The 19,523-nt window shown below is 39.9% G+C and overlaps 1 protein-coding gene across 1 annotated transcript in view; it reads right to left on the bottom strand.

Moving 5' to 3' along the window:
* The window catches only part of PLCG2 (phospholipase C, gamma 2 (phosphatidylinositol-specific)), a 54,664-nt gene that overhangs the window by 9,363 nt on the left and 25,778 nt on the right, over positions 1 to 19,523 (bottom strand). Inside the window, 17 exon segments of the mRNA XM_008940216.1 lie at positions 129 to 231; positions 3,492 to 3,649; positions 3,900 to 3,966; positions 4,856 to 4,952; positions 5,763 to 5,872; positions 6,683 to 6,751; positions 8,081 to 8,243; positions 9,549 to 9,668; positions 10,932 to 11,132; positions 11,942 to 12,120; positions 13,115 to 13,204; positions 13,416 to 13,520; positions 15,355 to 15,523; positions 16,980 to 17,100; positions 18,084 to 18,169; positions 19,207 to 19,325; positions 19,500 to 19,523. The exon segment at positions 19,500 to 19,523 is cut by the window's right edge and continues 111 nt beyond it. Of these exon segments, the coding sequence (XP_008938464.1) occupies positions 129 to 231; positions 3,492 to 3,649; positions 3,900 to 3,966; positions 4,856 to 4,952; positions 5,763 to 5,872; positions 6,683 to 6,751; positions 8,081 to 8,243; positions 9,549 to 9,668; positions 10,932 to 11,132; positions 11,942 to 12,120; positions 13,115 to 13,204; positions 13,416 to 13,520; positions 15,355 to 15,523; positions 16,980 to 17,100; positions 18,084 to 18,169; positions 19,207 to 19,325; positions 19,500 to 19,523 (1,981 nt within the window).

The following is a 19,523-nucleotide window of genomic DNA, read 5'->3' on the forward strand; positions in this document are numbered from 1 at the left end:
ATGGGTGAGGCAGAACTTTTATTTCCAGTAGAGAAAGAATAGACTTTATCTTCAGTCCTAAAATTTCAACCAACATCTGCAAAGATAGTAGAAAAGGTAAAATTCAGATGCAATATTAAAGGAAATACCTAAATTGTCCTTGGTTTTGCTTGTTGGCTTGCAGTAGATTACCAAATCAGATAATTCAATAGCAATCAATTGATTCTTTTCCCAGTATTTCCTCCTGTTCTCCTAGAAAATGTAAAAAAGTTTTAGATTACAGATACACTGAGTATTATGGTACAGTAACTCCAGAGTGTGCTCTAATGAAACTACATAGGTGATGCATTCTTTGTTGCCCAGATTCCTATCTCATGCCTTAGACACTTGCCTAGGTGTAAGGTGCTTTAAGACCTAATTCAGAGAACAGGCTAACCACCAAGTGGGCTTCAGTTTTACTTGGACGTGTGGTTTTCGTGGGACTTTGTGGTATTGGTTGGTTTGTTGGGCTTTTTTCAGCAAGTGTTGCAGTGCTTCCCTAATCAGTCCTACTCAGAATCCTGGCAACAATTTTTTTTTTTCTCTTTTATTGCAGTCCTACTCAAATTTAGTTACATTCTCAACTCCATACCTCATATAAATGTAAATGCATGCATAAAAAATGCAAAGGGCAGTGAAGCATCTATTTATTTAGAATTCTGTGCAGGACTCAAGTCTTGTCAGTCATTCACAAACAGCTAAATTCAAATCCAGAAGTATCATTCCTGTAGTCTTCTATTTGCCAACCAAACCAATAATGTTATGTATGAAAAATCATGTGAAATCTTGTTGTCATCACCACTATCTACTTCTGTTTGCAAGCATCTGCTCTGTGGAAGCTGAGCAATGAACCCTGCAACCAGAGACTGGGAACTACTGAAGTCAGAAACTTGTTCTGGGTGGAGACATTTGGGCTGGAGGCTTTTCAGATATAAGAAGCAATTACAGGATAAAACATGTTAGAAGAGTCCCATGCTGAACAGCAATTAGCTTTGGTACACGAGGTTATGAAGCACCAGCAACCAAGAATTCTTCCAAAAGAATTCCCCCAACAAGACAAACTGAAGAGGAATGAAAATCAGAGCTAGGGAGTCATGGGTTTCCAGAATATTTCACTGAACCAAAGATGATCCATTAAAGTCTAAAAAAGCAAAGAGGAATACAGGATCTAGATGTGGAAACAACCTCGGGAATAAGCTGTATAAACCTCACTGTACTTCCTGATCCACCACAGTCCCCCAGACATTGCTCAAAAAGTAATGAGAGCTCCAAATAGCAAAGGACTACTTCTAGATGCCATGAACTCATCTTTAGACATAACCCTCTAGTGATAACCAAGCAGGAGAGCTAGCAACGAATAACCATTCTTCAGAGCATGGCAGGTGTCCACATTAAACAGAGATGACAAGACACATGAAGCTTAGTTTTACTTCTTGTGTATAATGGACACAGCCCAAAAATGAACTCATAAAAAACCTGTATTGTGTTGTAACACTGTTGACTCATTATGCTTTTTTCCTTCCCCAAAATTCAGCCTGTTTACTGTATGAAAAAAGGGCCTTTCCTCATCTTTTGCCCCTCCCCATGCAGCAGTTTATCAAGTGAACTTTTTAGAGGCCACACTGTCAGAATAGCCTCCTGATTGACAGAAGGTAGTTGTAAAGCATCTCTGAACCCAAGTGTTGAATACTTCTCTAACTGCACAGGTGAAAAAGCTGCCAAGTCCTGAAGACCCACTGATGTACCATAAAACACATTCTATTTAGAGACACTTCTTCTAGGTCATGTTACTCTTTTTCTCATTTTTATATCTAAATGAAAGCCTTGCATAAAAACCGTATCCCTCCTCCTCCAACAGGTCAACAGCTCCTGTTGCTTCTCCCCTTGCTGACCTTGCAGTCCTCTGCTTGAAACACCAACTTGCCAGTCATAAACAGGACTGTGATGACCCTCAGAGCATTACCACTCCAGATGACAGGTAAACTGCATAAGCCAACATGATATTGAAAGAAATTTTCCATCATTCCTATCACCTACTTAACAATAAAAAGCAAATAAAAACAACAAAGGAAAGAGTATACTTAAGCATAGTCATTGCAAGGGCTATTTGGTCTTGTCAATGACTTCTTAGACACTAGAAAAGATGACAGGGAAGTAAAGGAATACATCAGAGCAGGAAAAGCAAGTCCTGAAGAATGTCCTTAAGAGGCAGTACAGCAGTACTCACAGAGGGACGTAGACACTAAACTTACACAGAATCCTTTAATCTTTAGGCAAGAATTTGGAAATGCTACTATTGAAGATCTAGTAAATCCAGTATGTGCCTATTAGTTACAAGTAAGTAAAAGTATTAGCCAAACAATCCCCTGTCAGTGCCACTGCATTCACTGACAAGCAGAGTGAGTAGACAGGATTAAGAGGAGCTTAGGCAAAGGCAGCTCAGATTTCACATACAGAATCACAGAATCCTTCCGGCTGGAAAAGACCTTTAAGATCATCAAGTCCAACCACTAACCTAACACTGCCCAGCCTACTCCTTCCAGGGAGCCGTAGAGAGCAATACGGTCTCCCCTGAGCCTCCTTTTCCTCAGGCTAAACAGCCCCAGTTCCCTCAGCCACTCCTCAGCAGGCTTGGGGGCGAAGTTTTATTCCTGACATCCAACTGAAACCTCACCTGGTGCAACTTGTGGCCATTTCCTCTTGTCCTATCACTTGTTACTTGGGAGAAGAGACCAACCCCCACCTCACTACAACCTCCTTTCACCTGCAAGGGTGGTGGTGGTGGGGTTGTCAGTCTCTTCTTGTAGAATGTGATAAGGTCTCCCCTAAGCTTCCTCTTCTCCAGGCTAAACAACCCCAGTTCCCTCAGCTGCTCCTCATAAGACTTGTTCTCTAGACCCTTCACCAGCTTTGTTGCCTTTCTTTGGATGTGCTCCAGAACCTCAGTGTCTTTCTTGCAGTGAAAGGCTCCAAACTGAACACAGTGTTCAAGGTGCAGCCTCCCCAGTGCCCAATACAGGGCTACAATGATTTCCCCAGTCCTGCTCTCTAGGGAGTACATATACTCACTTGTGGAGTCACAGCTCTGGAGCAGAACAGTCAGATAGCTGACTTTCTTCTGCCTAACACGAGGATTGAACCAGAGTAACCAGAGGTAAAATTGTAATGGTATCTACCTTCTACTACTAAGTACACTTCACTGAGGTGCAGGGTGCAACACAGACAGTACTCTGCTGAAAAACTCCTGTTAACATAAATTTACATAAAATGCTAATTTACATGTCATTCCCAAAAGAGTTTGGGGAGCAAGATGCACAGCATCAGTAAAATGAACAGACACACAGCAATATGCAGGAGAGTGAAGAATCATGTGGTAGCAAGAGTTAGTAGTGTATGGCAGCTAAAGACAAATCCTATTATACATTTATAGCAGTACATTGTATAAAACAACAGGCAGATATTTTGACAAATACCTCTTCTGTAGTTTTCCAAGTAATTTCACGGATACTTTGGTACCATTCAAAGAGTTCTTCTACTTTATCAGTTGCAAACTCAACACATGGATCTTCTGGATTCTTAGGTTCCAGAATGAAGACAAAAGGCTTTTTGTGTTTCCCTTGTGGCATTTTCACTGTTAGGCAACACAGCAGCAAGAAATTTATACTAAACACCAGCAGTTCTCTCTCTAAGCTGTCATTGTTTTATTGGTTAGAGTCATAAAGTTTCATCATATTAGTTTTATTAACTATATTAATACAGGTAGATGGTTCAGTTTGTTCTTTGGTTTGCTTTTTGGTTTTTAAATCTTTCCTGCTAAACAGAAAAGTCTACTCAACACAGAAAGCTGAGGAGCCCACGTGTAAGCATCAGGAAATACATACCAACGTTGTAAGTATTGAGTACCAGTATGCCACGACACAGAGAGCCTAAGGGATTGTCCTCAATAATCTGAAAAACACAAGTTAAATCTGACCCTAAATCTTCTCAAATGAATTGGCACAGGACATAAACAAATAATGAACATGCATTACTACATCTAACCTCAGTGAAAAGCATGCCCACTATAATGTTTAAAAGGCTGTTTCTATATTGAGAATTTCTCATTTTGAGAAACCCATGAGAATCTTTATAGTGAGAGGAGTCAAATGAGGAGTGCAGCTTCTGTCCTGACACAACTGCTCCTTTTTCAACTCTGCCTTAAGGCTGCAGTGACTGGGGACAGGGAAATCTAATACATGTGTTTACCTCCAGAGCCTCTTGGAAAATTACTGGAAGTGCTTTAGAACAACAGAAGAATTCAACATTTTATTTTTAAAACTCAAAAATGTCAAAACTCTTTACTATGGAGTTTTGCTTTCTTTCATGGAGATTTTTGTCCAAGAGTCTGGATTGGATTTTTAGGCACTTTTGATCAATAGTATAGGGTTAGTTATGCATAAAAACTTAATAATGGAGTGTGAAATGGCTACCAAGATGTGTTTGGACACAGTTTTTTTCTTTGGAAATATTAAGACAGTAATTATACAGGCAAACCAGTTAAAAGTTTCAGGAACATTATTATTGAGCTAAACTTTCTGAAAAATCTAAACTAGTATGATTTTCATCAGCAGGAAACTATTATAATCTCCTGAAGCCAAATCAGCACCTCCTTAAGTAGTTTTCAGGACAAAAATGTCCTGACAAAAATATTCAGCAGCTTAAAGTCCTGAAGAACGTGTTCATTTCTCTGTGCTGTGTTCTCTCAAACACAGCATGCAGGTTTGTAACTCTAAATCAGACTTCCACTTCCAGCATGAAGACATTTCCAGAAATATACCAGACAAACCTTAACCCTCACCTGGTTTTCAAGCTCAGCAGAGTTATCACATGACAGGTCTTCAACATAATTAGATGGAAAATAGTGTTGGACTTTTTCTCCATAATCCCCCTTCCACCTGAATTTAAAAAGGAAAGTATATATATAGAAAAAAAAAGTAGTTTAAAAGCTTAATAGGCTGTTAATGAAGCAATGATCCTCAATAAATTGGTCATTAATACCCCATACTAGCTTGTCTAGCTGGCTATCACCAAAATATAAGTGATGAAGTAGCTAAAAGCTCTAACAAAGTGATCATTAACTGTAGTAACAGATGATTTCAGAGGGATTACAGTTACTGTAAACTGCAATTAATGACTTAAGAGGCTTTTTCCCCCTCCAGTACTAAAAATCCTATTCAGGGTTGATTACCCTGCTGAAACTACAGGGAAACATCAGATTCCCAAGCTTTCCAAGCAATTTACAAGCAAAGCTCTTATGAAAGGAGATTGTACAGATAACTGAATATGGTGGGTTTGAGTCCTGAGAAGTACTTAGCAGAGCAAGGAGAGAAACAGAGCAATGATGGCAATGGTAATAGATGTGACTTCCCAGAATACACAAGTCTTTGGGAAGGATGAGTATAGTAAAGGAAAAATACTGGAGACACTGGGCTGTGGAGTTCTGCAGGGTGAGGTTATTGTTGTAGGATAGATTAAAGGAGAAGATGTGAAAGGAGACTTAAGAATGAGAGGGCTGGGGTTATTTTTTTTAAATACACTGGCATTAAGTTACAGGCTTAATTACAGTTACAGTTAACTGGCTACATTTAATAAGCAACAATGAGACAATAGGCAAAGGTTTTTAAAACTACTATCCAAAGCTCAATTTTTTTTCCTCCGTGTAGTAAGTCACCAGAAGTTCTCCTATGAGGAATCTTTGTCCTTACCAGCCTCCAGTTTCCTTTGTGACATTATGAATTAAAGCTCCTCGAGAGAAGCTCAATTCATCACTTCTTTTGGCTCGGTAGTCATACAAGGCTTTCACTGTTCTCTGAGGCTTTAAGAGAAACAGAGCAAAGGGGTCATCTAGGGGGATGGGTCATAAAATAATCAATAATGCAATCTTAAAAAAAAAGGGGGGGGGAGGAATAGAACTCTTTTTTTTTTTTGTTATGAAGCTTAGGAGACATAATATTAAAGTTCCAGAGTGACATCTATTGGTGGAAGCAAGTGATGCTACTTAACTGCTATTCAATTATCAGCTTGGAAAAAAGAAAGATTTTATGGGTGCTGGAACATAATTACTGTAGGAAAACAAAAAAAAACAAACAAAACAACTCCACAGTGAAATGTCAATCCTTTATCTTCACTGCATGTATTCATATACACTTGGGAGTTTCTAGGTTTAAATGCCTACAAAGCCTGCACTTCAAAACAGCTATCCTGCTGGCCACATTTCCTTTAGGAAGACATCCAGTTTTAGCAGGACAATTTCTTTACCCAATCTTTGAGATTTGGTCTTCTCAAAGGGCATCTTCTCATAGGATATTTAATTTGGGGGCGTACCTGCATAAGCATGCATGCCAAATCAAATTGCCTTCACAGACCCAACAGCAAAAGGGCCCAAATTCCCAGTATGGATGAATCAATACAGGCTTTGCACACAAGAAAACAAGTGGGTACAAATTTTAAAGTGATGCTAGAAAAACAGTCACACTCTTTAAATTTCTGCTGTCTAATCCCCCATAAATCAAGCAGCCTAACGCTTTCAATTATCCTTTTCATTACTGCTAACAGGAAATCAATAAACAAGTCTTATAATTTTCAGATGCCTACAGCAAGGGTGACTATCTCTCTTTAAGCATACCACTGTAGGGGTGATTTCACTGGGTTCCACATACATCTTGACATCGTAGAGGGAGTTAATATCTTTTTCCTAAAAACAGAAAAAAAGTAAAAAAAGTAATTAAATTACAGGAATCAGAAATTATAGGAGTACTTAACATTAATAAAAAATTCACTGCTGAAACCACCTTTCTGACAATACATAGGCTAACAGGAGGGAAGCCAGACACTTATGCTCATTTCTATAGCTGAACATGAGGTTGTTATTTAACCAGTCTATGCCCCAGTTTAATGAACAGTAAATCACAATGAAAGAGCAAGACCTCACAAAGGTATCTCTTCATCTGTCAAACAGCTTTGAGATGGTGAGTACCCTTCTGTGGTACTCAATCCATAGTAGGGAAGACAATCCAGCCAGGGAAGACAATAACTACACCTATGATTTCTGTGTTACAGTACTTTAGTTCCAGTATTGGTTTCACTAGATAAAAATTTTAAAACCATATACACAGTCATATTTTCATTTTATTCTCTCCTTGTGTTCCCATTTGGACCTGGTCCTAGGATACAGAATCTTAGCTACAGGGAAAATTATAAAAAGTCCTGATGTCTAAAATCTTTTCGGCCCCTTTTAGCCTCAGCAAAAGAAACAAAAGACCCAAACTTCGATTTCCTCAAACATGACAGACATGTTTTTCCTGCAGCTTCTTACAGACATAGATTTTTTTTCTTTTAAAAAACAGAAAACAGCATCTCAGGCTTTTCAAATCCCAGTTATCTCAGCAAAGCTCTCGTCACAAAACACATCCATCCGGAAAGCAGGCCTCTAACCTAAGCTGATTATCCAGGCTCTTAGTTTAGTTGATGGGCAAAGACGAATATCTCTTGGGGAGACTTCCTCATGCTTATCTCAAAGAGTGAGCCTTCAGAGGTACTGCTCCCTTTTTACCACAGAAGGCAGTTGGAGACCATCCCTGAGATGGTTCCAGCACAGTGAAGCAAATGCCAGTGCCTGACCAGTGTGACGGGCACAGCAGAGTATTTCTGTTTTTTCTGAAATGCTTGATCATTTTAAGATCTCTGCCCACCCCACCAAGAGAAGACAGGGCCAACGGCAGGCAAGGCTATTACCAAAAAACTCATTTTAGCAGAGCAAAAATCCCCAACTTCACAGAGCAGCTTTTCCAATCAAATCACAGGAAGGCAAGAGTTGGCCAGTAATCAAAGACAAAGCTCTTCCCTTCACAGATCTCAAAACCTTTGCGAGAGAAGCCAGTATAACCATCTCAATTTCACAGCTAAGAAAACTACCTGCTTAACCTGCCCCTAAAGTCACCTCCTGGAGCAGGACTGCCACCCAGGACCCCCTGCTCTGCAGCTGGAGCCCAGGAGAGGCAGGGGTGCAGAGCCCAGCCCTCACCGTGCTGTACCGCTGCAGCAGCTCCTCCGTCACCGGGTAGCGCAGCTTCATCTTCCTGTACAGCGGGTGCTTCTCGTAGTACGTCACCAGCTCCACCAGGCTCTCGAAATAGGCCGAGGTGCCCAGCACGAAGTGCCGGCCCTCCTACACCTTCCCCTCGGCCCTGCGAAACAAGGGGGCGCTGTGAAAGGCCTGGTGTGGCACAGCACTGCTGGGACCCGGCCACAGCTGCTCTGGGCATCTTCACCACCTCAGAGAACTCCTCCCCTTCCCAAAGCCTCTTCTATTCAAACTGAATTCCAGATGCCCGATTAAACTCCCAAAAAGATGTTCTCACTTTTCTACAGTGTACAGGGTCTTGGGACAAACCCATGCTTTTGCTTAGGTAGAATTTCCCTATTTTTTTAACTCTACACTTAGGTATTCTGTCACCTTCAAATTAATACAATGCCTCTGATCAGACAGAGTCCCTCTGGAATCTGCTGATGATGATTGGCCACTATCCCTAAGTGACAGACTCCCCTCAAAACAAGTAGCTTTCTCTTCCCTGTAATTATTTTATTAACTACAGCAATCAATTCTGAAAGAAAAAAAAAAAAGATCTCTTGTGCTTGAAGATAAGGTTTGATAACATCAAAACCATCCACTAACAATCACCCCACCCACAGAAGACCCCTGCATCCTTTTGAAACTGCTGAAGTTTTGGTACTTGTTGTTTTCCCCACTGTGAAATGGTTTTATTGAGATACTGCAGCTCAAGTTATTTCAATATCCACCTTGGTAACAGCAAAACCTTCAAAGCAAAGTACACGGGGGACTGGAGAATTCTGGACACCTTCGATGCACAGTAAGGCATGTAAAGAAGATGAAAACAAGTATTTGTTTTTCCAAAGCTGTTTTGTATGTTGCAGAAATACGCACTTCAGAGAAATGTAAGTTGATTTGAAGGCACAACAGAGAACATCACTATTCTATACATTTTTTTAATGTTGTTGCAAGAACCACGGTTTCAGAAATATTTTCCCTAGCAAGAAAAGCCAACATTTTCCTTTTGACATTTCATTTTGGTCAGTTATATGACAGGGCAGGACTTCCAGGGCATAAGCACCTAGAATCACTGCTGAAAAGAAAACTTAAAACAACACCCTGTAGTAAGAAGCCTCAAGGAAGTGAAGAAGGGCCATGCAGAGGCAACAGTCGGCGTCCTTCAAATATTAAAAACAGTGACAGTTAAGTATTCTTTATAAAACAGAAGTTTATTCCAGTCACAAATTAACTCTTGTACATGTTCTCATACAGGGATCTGCTGCACAGATCAACCATACTAATTACTCAAAGTTTGAAAGCACAAATTTTATGTCTCTAAAAAGACCACAGTATTTTTAAATAAAAAAAAAAAAAAACAAAAAAAAAAACCACACAACATTGTTGGGCTACTAGGTATTGTAGATTATCTGCCTTTTCTTACCTGAAAGTCATGGCAAATGAATCAGGCTCATCTCTCTTTCTAATCAGAAAGGCTCCATCTCGAGGAATCCTCATCAGCATGTCTTCTGCCTCCCCCCGGCTCAAGTTGCTGTAGTACCAGCTGCAACAGTTAAAAATCAAATTGGACAAAGCATTACAAAGCTTGTCAAATGTCAGTCGGTAAGAATAACAGGCAGAGTTATTAACAATAGAGCTTCAAACATTACAAGAAAAAATATGCATTAGATTTTCCTGATCTTGCCACCTATGACAGTAGCTTATTACAACACATTGTAACACAGCTGCTTATTTTGTATGAAAGCACCAGGAACATATCAGAACACCTTGTGTGTCTGAAATCATAAAGCATAAATCTGCATTTCTTCCTGAAGCAAAGCCACTGGATCCTGCTTTTAGTTTGCCATTCAGTTTTCAGTAGTTGATTCAGTTTTGACATAGTAGATTTAAGGAAACGTCCAAACACAGACAAAAGAAAAACAGGCATTTGAATTCTTTTATTCAGAGCTTGATTTCATCTTTTGCTGAAGGGATGGACCTACCTTGGATCTAATCTGCCTTCAGTAGTGGTAGTACATCTCCACATTATACAGAAAGGCAAGAAGGCCTAACCCTTAAACTAACACACCCCCTCCACTGGCTTCCAAAATTATCTGTGGGTGGCCAGTGACACCCAGATCCCAGGGGGAGGCAAAAAAAAGGAAATTTAAAGTCACAGATCAATATTTCACATGCAGAGGAGATTTACTTTTTCTCACTGAAAAGAAAACAGAACAAAGGGCAGCGATTACAGTGTTCTGTCAGCAAACAGGAGGGAGCTCTGCCCAGGATCCACACCGGGCAAATACCAGTGGGAAATAAGCACCAAGCTATACAACTTCCCACCAGCATGGGGCGAAGTCTGCCTAAACCATCTCTGAAAGGGGTGAGGTGGAGGGTGGATTAAGAAAACATAACTGCTTGTGCTCACAGCCTCCATAATAAGAGTTTCCAGATGGCACAGACCACGACCCCTCGGTTGCCAGACCACAGCCAACTACTAAATATCTAATCCAACCCACTGGGTGTTGTAAAACACTGAGCAGGGAATTGGCACACTTCCACAGCATTACAGCTCTGATTTTCCTACTTGCTGCTAATAAATTGCTTTCCCAGTGACTGCTCTCTGCTGTACCAAGTTCTCACAAAGTCAGTGATTTTACTCGGCATCTTTCAGGGAAGCCCATTTTTATGGCATTCATGGATAAGCAACACTAAGGTGTGCTCTGAATCCAGGGAATTTTCTATGCAAAAATCCAAGACTATCTAAAACAACACAAAGGATGCTGGCATAACAACCCTGGTGCTTGCCTTCTGCTGTACATACTCTTTAGTCTCATGAGGGCAGGGATTAGGCACAGCATCAGTCAGACGCAGCTCAAATTCAGCACACCGCAAGTGAGCCTCCTTGTAGTGTTGAATGAGGTCATAGATGCTATCAAAGGTGAGGTTGTCTGTCAGGTAGTACTTCACAGCCTCCCCATCGCTCGAGGAGCGGATCCGGCAGTGCTGGACTCTACCCGACCTCCTGAGGAAATCAAGAGGGGTGTAAGGAAAAGAAAGGTTTTATAACAGCTTAGCTTATTTTGAAGTGTTTCCTCACCCATTCCCAGTCAACTGCTTGGCGAGCTTGCAAAGATGCAAGAAATCTGTATCACCTTGTAAAACAATCTAAGTAAGAACAGCGAAACCCATCCTGACAAGTAAGATTATAAAACCAGAAATAATCCTTTCTAACCCACAACGGTTTAAAATCTGGCATATGCCTACTCCCTGCAAAATTTCCTCCGACAGCTCTCTGGGTCAGAAATCCATGTGATTCTCATAATGCCCAACCAGAAGAAGAAAAACTACAACAGATTACCAAAAACAAACATACACCACAACCCCCTGAAAATCCATTATTTTCCTTCTAGACAACCTTTTAATTAAAAAGGTCAATGTCCGCTAATAAAGGCACACTCAGGAGACTATCTTTTAAGTGTAGAAAACAGTAATTTATCTTTAAATTAAAAGATCAAATTTTGGCCTGCACATTAAAGAAATAGCACGTCCTATATCCTGCCAGAGCACTAGAATATTTGGGGGGAGCAGATCAAACCAGTCAGTCCTCTCCTGACAACTGTAACCTTCAAATAAAGCCTATTCTGCCAAAATGCACTGTGCTAGCCTGAGGTTTAATTTAGAAAGCAGTCTTTCACATTCCCACCAGTAACACCCTAGTAATTATAGCAACTCCTTATTCCCATTTCTTCTCAGCTATAAATACATGCATTTTTGCACAACACCATAAACCAAACAAAACCCACATTAAATTTTTTATGACAATCACCATACCAGAATGACAAAGTGCAATCATTAGGGAAAGCCTCACTTTCCCTAACGAGGAACGTCCCATCCTTGCCACCCATTTCAGCACAATATTCCTGGAGCAGTTTCTCAGCAGTTGTTCTCCCCTCTTTCATTTTCCCATGGAACCATTTCTCTTTCAAGTGCAGTTCAGTACGTTTCACTTCCTAGACCAGAAAGTAAGAATTTTTATAGTGCCTGTCTAATTTCATGATTTTAAAACAAAGTACTTGTTATTGATATAACAATCCACTATTTCAGGATTTCAGCTCTTCTTAGCATTAAACTCTCCTAGAAAAAGCAAGTCAATCACCTTTACAGTCACCCTTGACTCTCCTCCCCAGTTAGGTCATTTCTTTGGAGCAGTGATCATCTTCAATCATATTCAGATATGTCATCAACAGAAAATGAGAGAATGCAGCAATGCAAACACCAATTTCTATTCTCAAGGTAAAACATCCTACTGGTATTTCACAGTTTCTTATCAGCTTTTTCCAGGATTTGTCTATGCTCTTACCTACACATTAATGATTTTACTGACTGACTAGGTGAATGGGTAAAAATATTCTACATGTGCAGTGAGATGTCTGAACCACATACATACAGATTAACAGCAAAGGAGTGTGCATGGAACCAGAAAGGTCAACACAGGAAACCATGATGAACACGACTTCCACTGCAGCCCTTACTGAGCCTCTTGTTTCTGCTTTACTGTGCACAATAGCCAAATAACACATGCTCACCTGTAACAAACACTTTGCAAATGTGAAAGGAACAACACACACTGTGTAAGGTGTCCTGTGCTACCTTTGTGTGAACAGCAACCTGTAGTTCATCATGCTGTCTAGTTTGAGAACAGCAATAATGCTTAGCCAAAGGCATAGAAAGACTTTGATTATCAGTGCACACAGCATCATTATCTTTGTAGTCCCCTTTGCAAGTCTTCAATTAGCCAAGGGAAAAAGTTATTATATTAAAAACAGGGTTAACTGGAATACCTTGGCAAAGACCCTTTTTAATTAGCCTTATCTCCAGACACAGTCATTATCTGACACATGCTCTACAATTTCAGCATCAGCATAAAGAATATCCAGCCATAGACAATGAAATAATTTGAGAAAATAAAATGAAAATGCTTAAACAACAAAACATAGCCTTCACCTTTGATGAATCTTCATCAGCATTCTGCTCTATATCATCACTGAATGAAAGCTTTTCATCAGCAATAGCACAGTAGTGCCGAGTCCATCTCTAGAAGTTGAGAGATTAAAACCATTAACAAGACAGAGGGAAACTCACTCATCACAATTTTGAAACAAGGTATAAACAAAATACCTTCTTCCCTTCATTCACATCTGTTCAACTGACAATATTACATTCACAAATATTGATAAAATTCATATACGTTTCCAGCATTACACAATCTAATAACAAACTGCAGCAAATGTCACATAAATTATACCTGTTCTATTGTGTCCCACATGTAAAGTTCTCCTTGTTGATTTTTTTCTTCTTTCCTGTCTTCCAAATTCACATCAATATCTCCCTTTGGCCCCAGTTTTTTGTGCTTAAAAACAAAACAAAAAACCCACCACATTAATATACTCACATAGACTCATATATAAAATTGGTCATAATATTTCAGCCTACTCAGTATTACTGGAATCATTTCCCTCTGTTGCACAGCCTTCTGTCATTACCATAACTACAGCTGTTCCACAAGGCTTTAGGCCCCAGGGCTGGAATGTCTGTCTTTAAAATTTAAATCTCACAATAAAGGTTAAAAATTTAGTAGAGGTATCATTCAAGAAATGAAGAAACAACTAGATTGATAAGAGCTCATCATTCCTTAGAGGACAGAAAACATGAAGTGACACATACTAACAAATAAGGATAAAGCAACATCTTTCTGCAGAGAGCAGGACTTAAGGAACGAAAAACAGAACAAAAAGGAACTAAAAATTGGTGGGAAATTCACTGTTCTACAAGAAAAAAAATGAGCAGAAGGGGAATCTTTTATGAAAAGAGAGGGTAAGTTCTACTTTCTGGAGAGTGCTCAGGAAAAAACAGTGGCCCAAGGAGCTAAAGGTAACATCAAATATTGAACTGCAGTAAATGATGGGATTAATCATCCCGTATCTAGTAGTTCTCAGCTACATTCCGTTCCCACAGCCTGCTGTAGGTAGGTTTCAACTTGACAGGCTTCTCTGAAAAATCCCACAGGCCCCTAAAGTAGGAGTTGCCTCTGACTGTTTACTGACAACATTTTCCAAACCAAAGCTGAATAACACAACTAGCTCACTGGCAGGTGCTGAACTATTTTAAGACTCTTCAGTGCTCTTTGACAAGACAGAGTGAGATGGATGTTCTCTTGTGCAGACTCACAGTGGTTTGTAATTCCCTTTAAATCACTTCTGCTGTGTTATTATCCACATGCCTATGCAACCCCCCTCTATTCTCTGCAAGGTAATAACAGACAGTTTGGAGGGGAAAAAATACAAAAACTTAAGCAGAGAACTTTTGCAATTCGTAGTGGGGTGCTCTGATTTCCAGTCTTACATTCAAGAGCTGTATGCTTATTTCTATCTACCCTTATTTCTTCTCTTCAGAAGTTTAATACTGCTACAGTAGCTGGAAAAAGCATGGACAGAAGTAATTTTACCAAAGAAATCATGAGCAACCCTCAGATTCTCCACCTAATTTTGCCTTTCCAAAAGCTCTGCTGCAGTTTCAGTCTGAGAAGTCTTTTGATTATCTTCTTCATGTTGTTGCACAAAGTACTCAGCACAGCACCTGGATTGCCCAGAAGGTGACACACTAACAGGGACTGCCTTCTAATAGGAACACCTCCGTGTTTCACAAGTGGCTCACTAAACTGCACATTTAAATCACACTCAGTTAGTAAACACCCATCCATTTTTGAAGTTTGCAAGCAATGCTGACAAGTTAAGTGTGTGCAGCCTGCAAGTGCTTTGGGTTTAACGAATATGAAGCATTCTTTGAAAGAAATAAAAGTGAGCACTCATCTTTCCTGTGAAGCACATACTTTGTTAAGCAGGCCACACTGTGTAGGAAGTGTATGACAAGCATCTGCAGCAGTGAACCCTTGCTGAAATCTAACAGTGACATTACAGGAGCTGGAAAACCTTTAGAAGAGAGCTGACATTCAACTGGCACTTGAACTAGCAACACTTATTGCAAAGAAAATTAATGGCAAGCACTTTAACATGTAGTTTTACAGAATTCAGTCACCATTGCAAAATATTACTAGTACTTGTTTCAGGCATGGGGTTTCTTGTATCTCAACAGAAACTAACAGCTAAGCTGGGAAGCCAGAAGTACTACTTCTGGCTCCTGCTCCTGTTTCCCTATTTTGTCTAGAGCACAGAAAGCAAGGCTACCTTGATGATGATTTTTTCTTTCAGCTGGGTTGGTGATGGCAGCTGATCTGCACTGGCTTCAACAGGCTTCGTTAAAAGCTGATCCCCAAACACCTCCTTGAACACCTTGGCCATGTGCCGCTGCTGCTCCACACTACAGTGCTCTTCAATTGACAGGATGACTGGATAGCTTTGATGGAGAAAAAGGTGAATGAAGATGGTCTCTTTTTGCTACAGCTGGCAAGGCAAGGAAAACAGCACCCTCCCTCACCCCTCGAGATCAGAGAAAATACTTCAGGCAAACATGAAGACTAAAGGAATAGAGATAAACACGCAACAGATGTGCAATCACAGAATCTTCAGGTCAGAAGGGGCCTCTGGAGGCCATCTAGTCCAAACCACTTCCCTGGGAAGGCCAAATTCCTAGGCTAGACCAGGTTGCTCAGAGCTTTGTACAGCCAAAATTTGTCTCTGTGAAAGAAGTCTTTCCAAGCTCTTTGGACACAATTTCAGTACTAAAGCTCCACTACGTGAAAGTTTGTTTCTCCTCTCCTCAAAATTGTGCCTGTTTTCCTTCACATGTACTCTGACAAGGGTCTGGCTCCATCTGTTCTATAATCATCCACTAAGTAGTGGAAGACAGCAACCAGACTCCCTCATTGACATCTTCTGGTAGCTAAACAAACTGCTCTGCAAGCTTTGCTTTGGATATCATGTGCTCTGGCCCAAATATTGACAACTGAGGCAGAGAAAGCATGGAATACTTCAGCCTTCTCCAGCCACTAAGTCTCCTGTGCAGTTCAGCAGCAGGATCACATTTTTCTTAATCTTCCTTTGGTTGCTATGATACCTATGGAAGTCTTCCTTGCTGTCCTTCACTTCCCATAGCAATTTCACCTCCTGATGAGCTTTGGCTTTTCTAATTTTGTCCCTGCATATCCAGGGAATACTTTGATATTGATCCTGGGTAGCCCATCACTGAATGCAAGTAGGGAAAGCATTCATGGTACTGATGATCTGAAACCATAATGCATCATGTATTGTGGTTGTCATTAACACAATATGCCTGTGCAGCCACTGTCCCAAGTGAGAAAATAACCCTTCTCTATGTCCAGCTGCCAAAGTGGAAAAACAGGACACTGACAGCCCTATCTCCCATTTTTGGGCAAAATTTTTCATGTTAAGAACATCTCGGCACAACTTACAGAAGGGAAGAGCAGACACTGATTTAAAGCCATGTTGTCAGTTCAGGAGGCATGCTATGAATTCAGTATCTTCTCAGCTAAGACCTTCCCTGCACCATGAACACCACCTGATAGACATATTGCTTGTCATTTGTAATATTTCTTTTTTTTTTTAAATTAAGACATACTATTCCTCATTTGAAGTTTCACACTTCAATTTAATAAAACAAGACCCAAGCAAGGAGATGGGAATAACTTTATGGTACTGACAATCTTCCTTAGCAGCAAACTGTTACATAGTGGGACTTTTCCTCAAAACTGAACCTATTAAAGACCCACATTTGGTAATAATGTGGACTACTGGAATGTCATTATTCTCCTATTACCTTTTGCTCTAGATTACAGAGAAAATGAGTTCATGACATCTGAAAACAGGCTTAAGTAAAATAAATCAGAGCTTACTCAGATGTAACAAAGGCATGATCTTTGATTGCCTGCACTACATCATCAAATTTGATCTTTGTTGTCCGTGTCCATCCATGGTAAATGATGGGTTTCCCATCAGGACCATCCCAGCAATCCACTAGGAAAGATAAGCAATGGAAAAAGGAAGAGACCACGCAGTTACTTAAATAACTTCAGAAGAAAGAATATCTGCAGATCTTCAGTCTTCTACATATAGAGTCATAAGACTTTAATGTTCTAATAAAATATTCTATTAGATTAATTTATGTCTCTCACAAAGGAAACCAAGTTCATTTAAGTAGCAGCAATACAAAAAAAACACAATATAAAATTTTCACAAAGCAATTGTCATGTGAGGAACTGGATATAAGGAATTCAGGCAGCTATACTGTTAGTCTACTAGTTTACAATAATTTGGAAATACACTGATAAATACACTCCAAAAAGTGGTAAGTTGGCAGCTTATCTCTTCTGTTGAGTTTAACCCTGCAACTCAAATTTCAGATTGTCAAATTGAACAGGCAGCAGCAACTAGTTTTATGACGTGACTGGTGAAGTAACAAGAGATTGAAGGTAAAATTTTCAATGAGGTACAGAAAGCACTGGGATGAAGGCACATACACAGTCTGTGGAAAAGAAATGCACAAAGAAATCAGCTGATTCGCAAGCAAGTTAAGCAGGATGACAAACGGCACCAAATGGCAAAAATCTCTGTGCCTTAGGCTTGACTGTATTACAGTGGGGGCAAATAAACTAAATAAACTCTCTATCAATCTATGCTACATGAGCAATACCAGTTTAAATCCTATGTTTTCCATATAGATTTCATATAGATATAAGATTGAATTTTTGGTGTCCAGTGATAGAGAGCTATAAAGACCTTAAAATTCCATGGGAATAAGAATCAGAGCAAGGGAACAGGGGAAATAGTGAGCCATAAGAAAAACAATTTAGGGAATCAGTGTTTTTTATATGACTAACTTCAATTTCAGAAAACAAACTCGTTCTTAATTTCAGTTCTTTTTTCTTTCTTGGTAAACAGGGGAAACTCTGCTTACATGGCCAGCCTGTTACAAACCCCTCCCCAAGCTCTTTACTCACACTCAATACACCGACATCCCATTCTAAGGCACCTGATGTATGCTTCTGTGGAGGATTCGCTTCGAAGCTGGTCTCCTGTCAGATACCTAAGGATGAAAGGAAATTGTACAGGACAGGCAGTCAATTTCAACCCTTTTCTACTCACACAACTGGGCACCATTCTTTCTGCTGTCGTGAAGAATGCACATGGATTTTTTTTTTTTTAACTTCCAATGGAAGAACTAAACCTGATGCTGCCAGATATTTGAATGGATCAAATTATAGGAGGTTAAAGGCTCAATTTAAACATCAATGAACTAATTGACAGATTTCTGGAAAGTATATCACGAGCCAATCATAACCAAACCTCATCACGTTGAGGCATAATTATGTTGGAGGGAGGTGGGGGTATTTAGAGTGATGCCACACCCTGTATTTCAAAACATACCTATAAGCTATATGCATATCTACTTAATTTCATTTCCCACAATATTTGTTCATCTCTCCTCCCTCTCTTTGTTTCATTCCCCACAATATTTTATTTGTTCATCTCTCCTCCCTCTCTTTACAAATTTTTTGTTTTCATTACACTGCTAAATGGGCAAATCCCCTTAATTTGCAGACTCAGCTCATCACCACGTAGGTTTGCACATGGCTGAAGGGCTGACATACCACAGACTGTCAAGGAAAAGAGTTGGATAACTTAAGACACAAACTACAGAAATCAGCAGCTCACTTACTAAGCATAAAATTTTAAAGAGTAACAACAAAAATACAATCCTCAGGCCTTCAAAGTTTTGGCTGCAAAATAAACTCAAATAAAGAACATGGATAGCAAACTGCACTCTTCCTCTGCTTCAGGCACCTCCATCTGCTCTAATCCTTCTCATCCAGACAAAGACCATGAATAGCCAAGTTTTGATCAGTATATGTTCTAATTTAAGGTCTCCATATTCCTTTCCTGCTCAGGACCAAATCTTTTCCACTTCCTGTCACTGTAAACTGTCAGAGTATCTGTCAATGTCATCACTGCCACCTTTCCCATGGCAACAAATCCACTGCCCTTCAGATCACATTCTCCCACAGGACACAGGGGGTCCCTGTGGCATTCTCACGTTCAGGTACAATTAATGCTGACACTTACGTGTTATGAGAGGAAGAAATCCAGTAGTGGGACAAAGGATTATTCATGTCCTGTGCATCTATTGAGTCATATTTCTCATCCCAAATGCTATTTTCTTTTGCAAAAAGGTAAGTGAGGAACTACAATGCAAAGAGAGAAACCAGATTTAAATGTTTTCACCATACAAGACTAAAAGAAATCCAGCAGTGCACCAAGAGAAGCATTGAGGATCTGCCATCCAATTAACAAACTAGGAACTGGCAGTGAAAGAAAAAAAGTCCATGAGGAGGTATTAGAAAGTATCATTATCTTACCTCATCAACAAAGAGGAAGGGTTC

The sequence above is a fragment of the Merops nubicus genome, unplaced genomic scaffold, assembly GCF_000691845.1.
Source record: "Merops nubicus isolate BGI_N331 unplaced genomic scaffold, ASM69184v1 scaffold1750, whole genome shotgun sequence".
Taxonomy (NCBI): domain Eukaryota; kingdom Metazoa; phylum Chordata; class Aves; order Coraciiformes; family Meropidae; genus Merops; species Merops nubicus.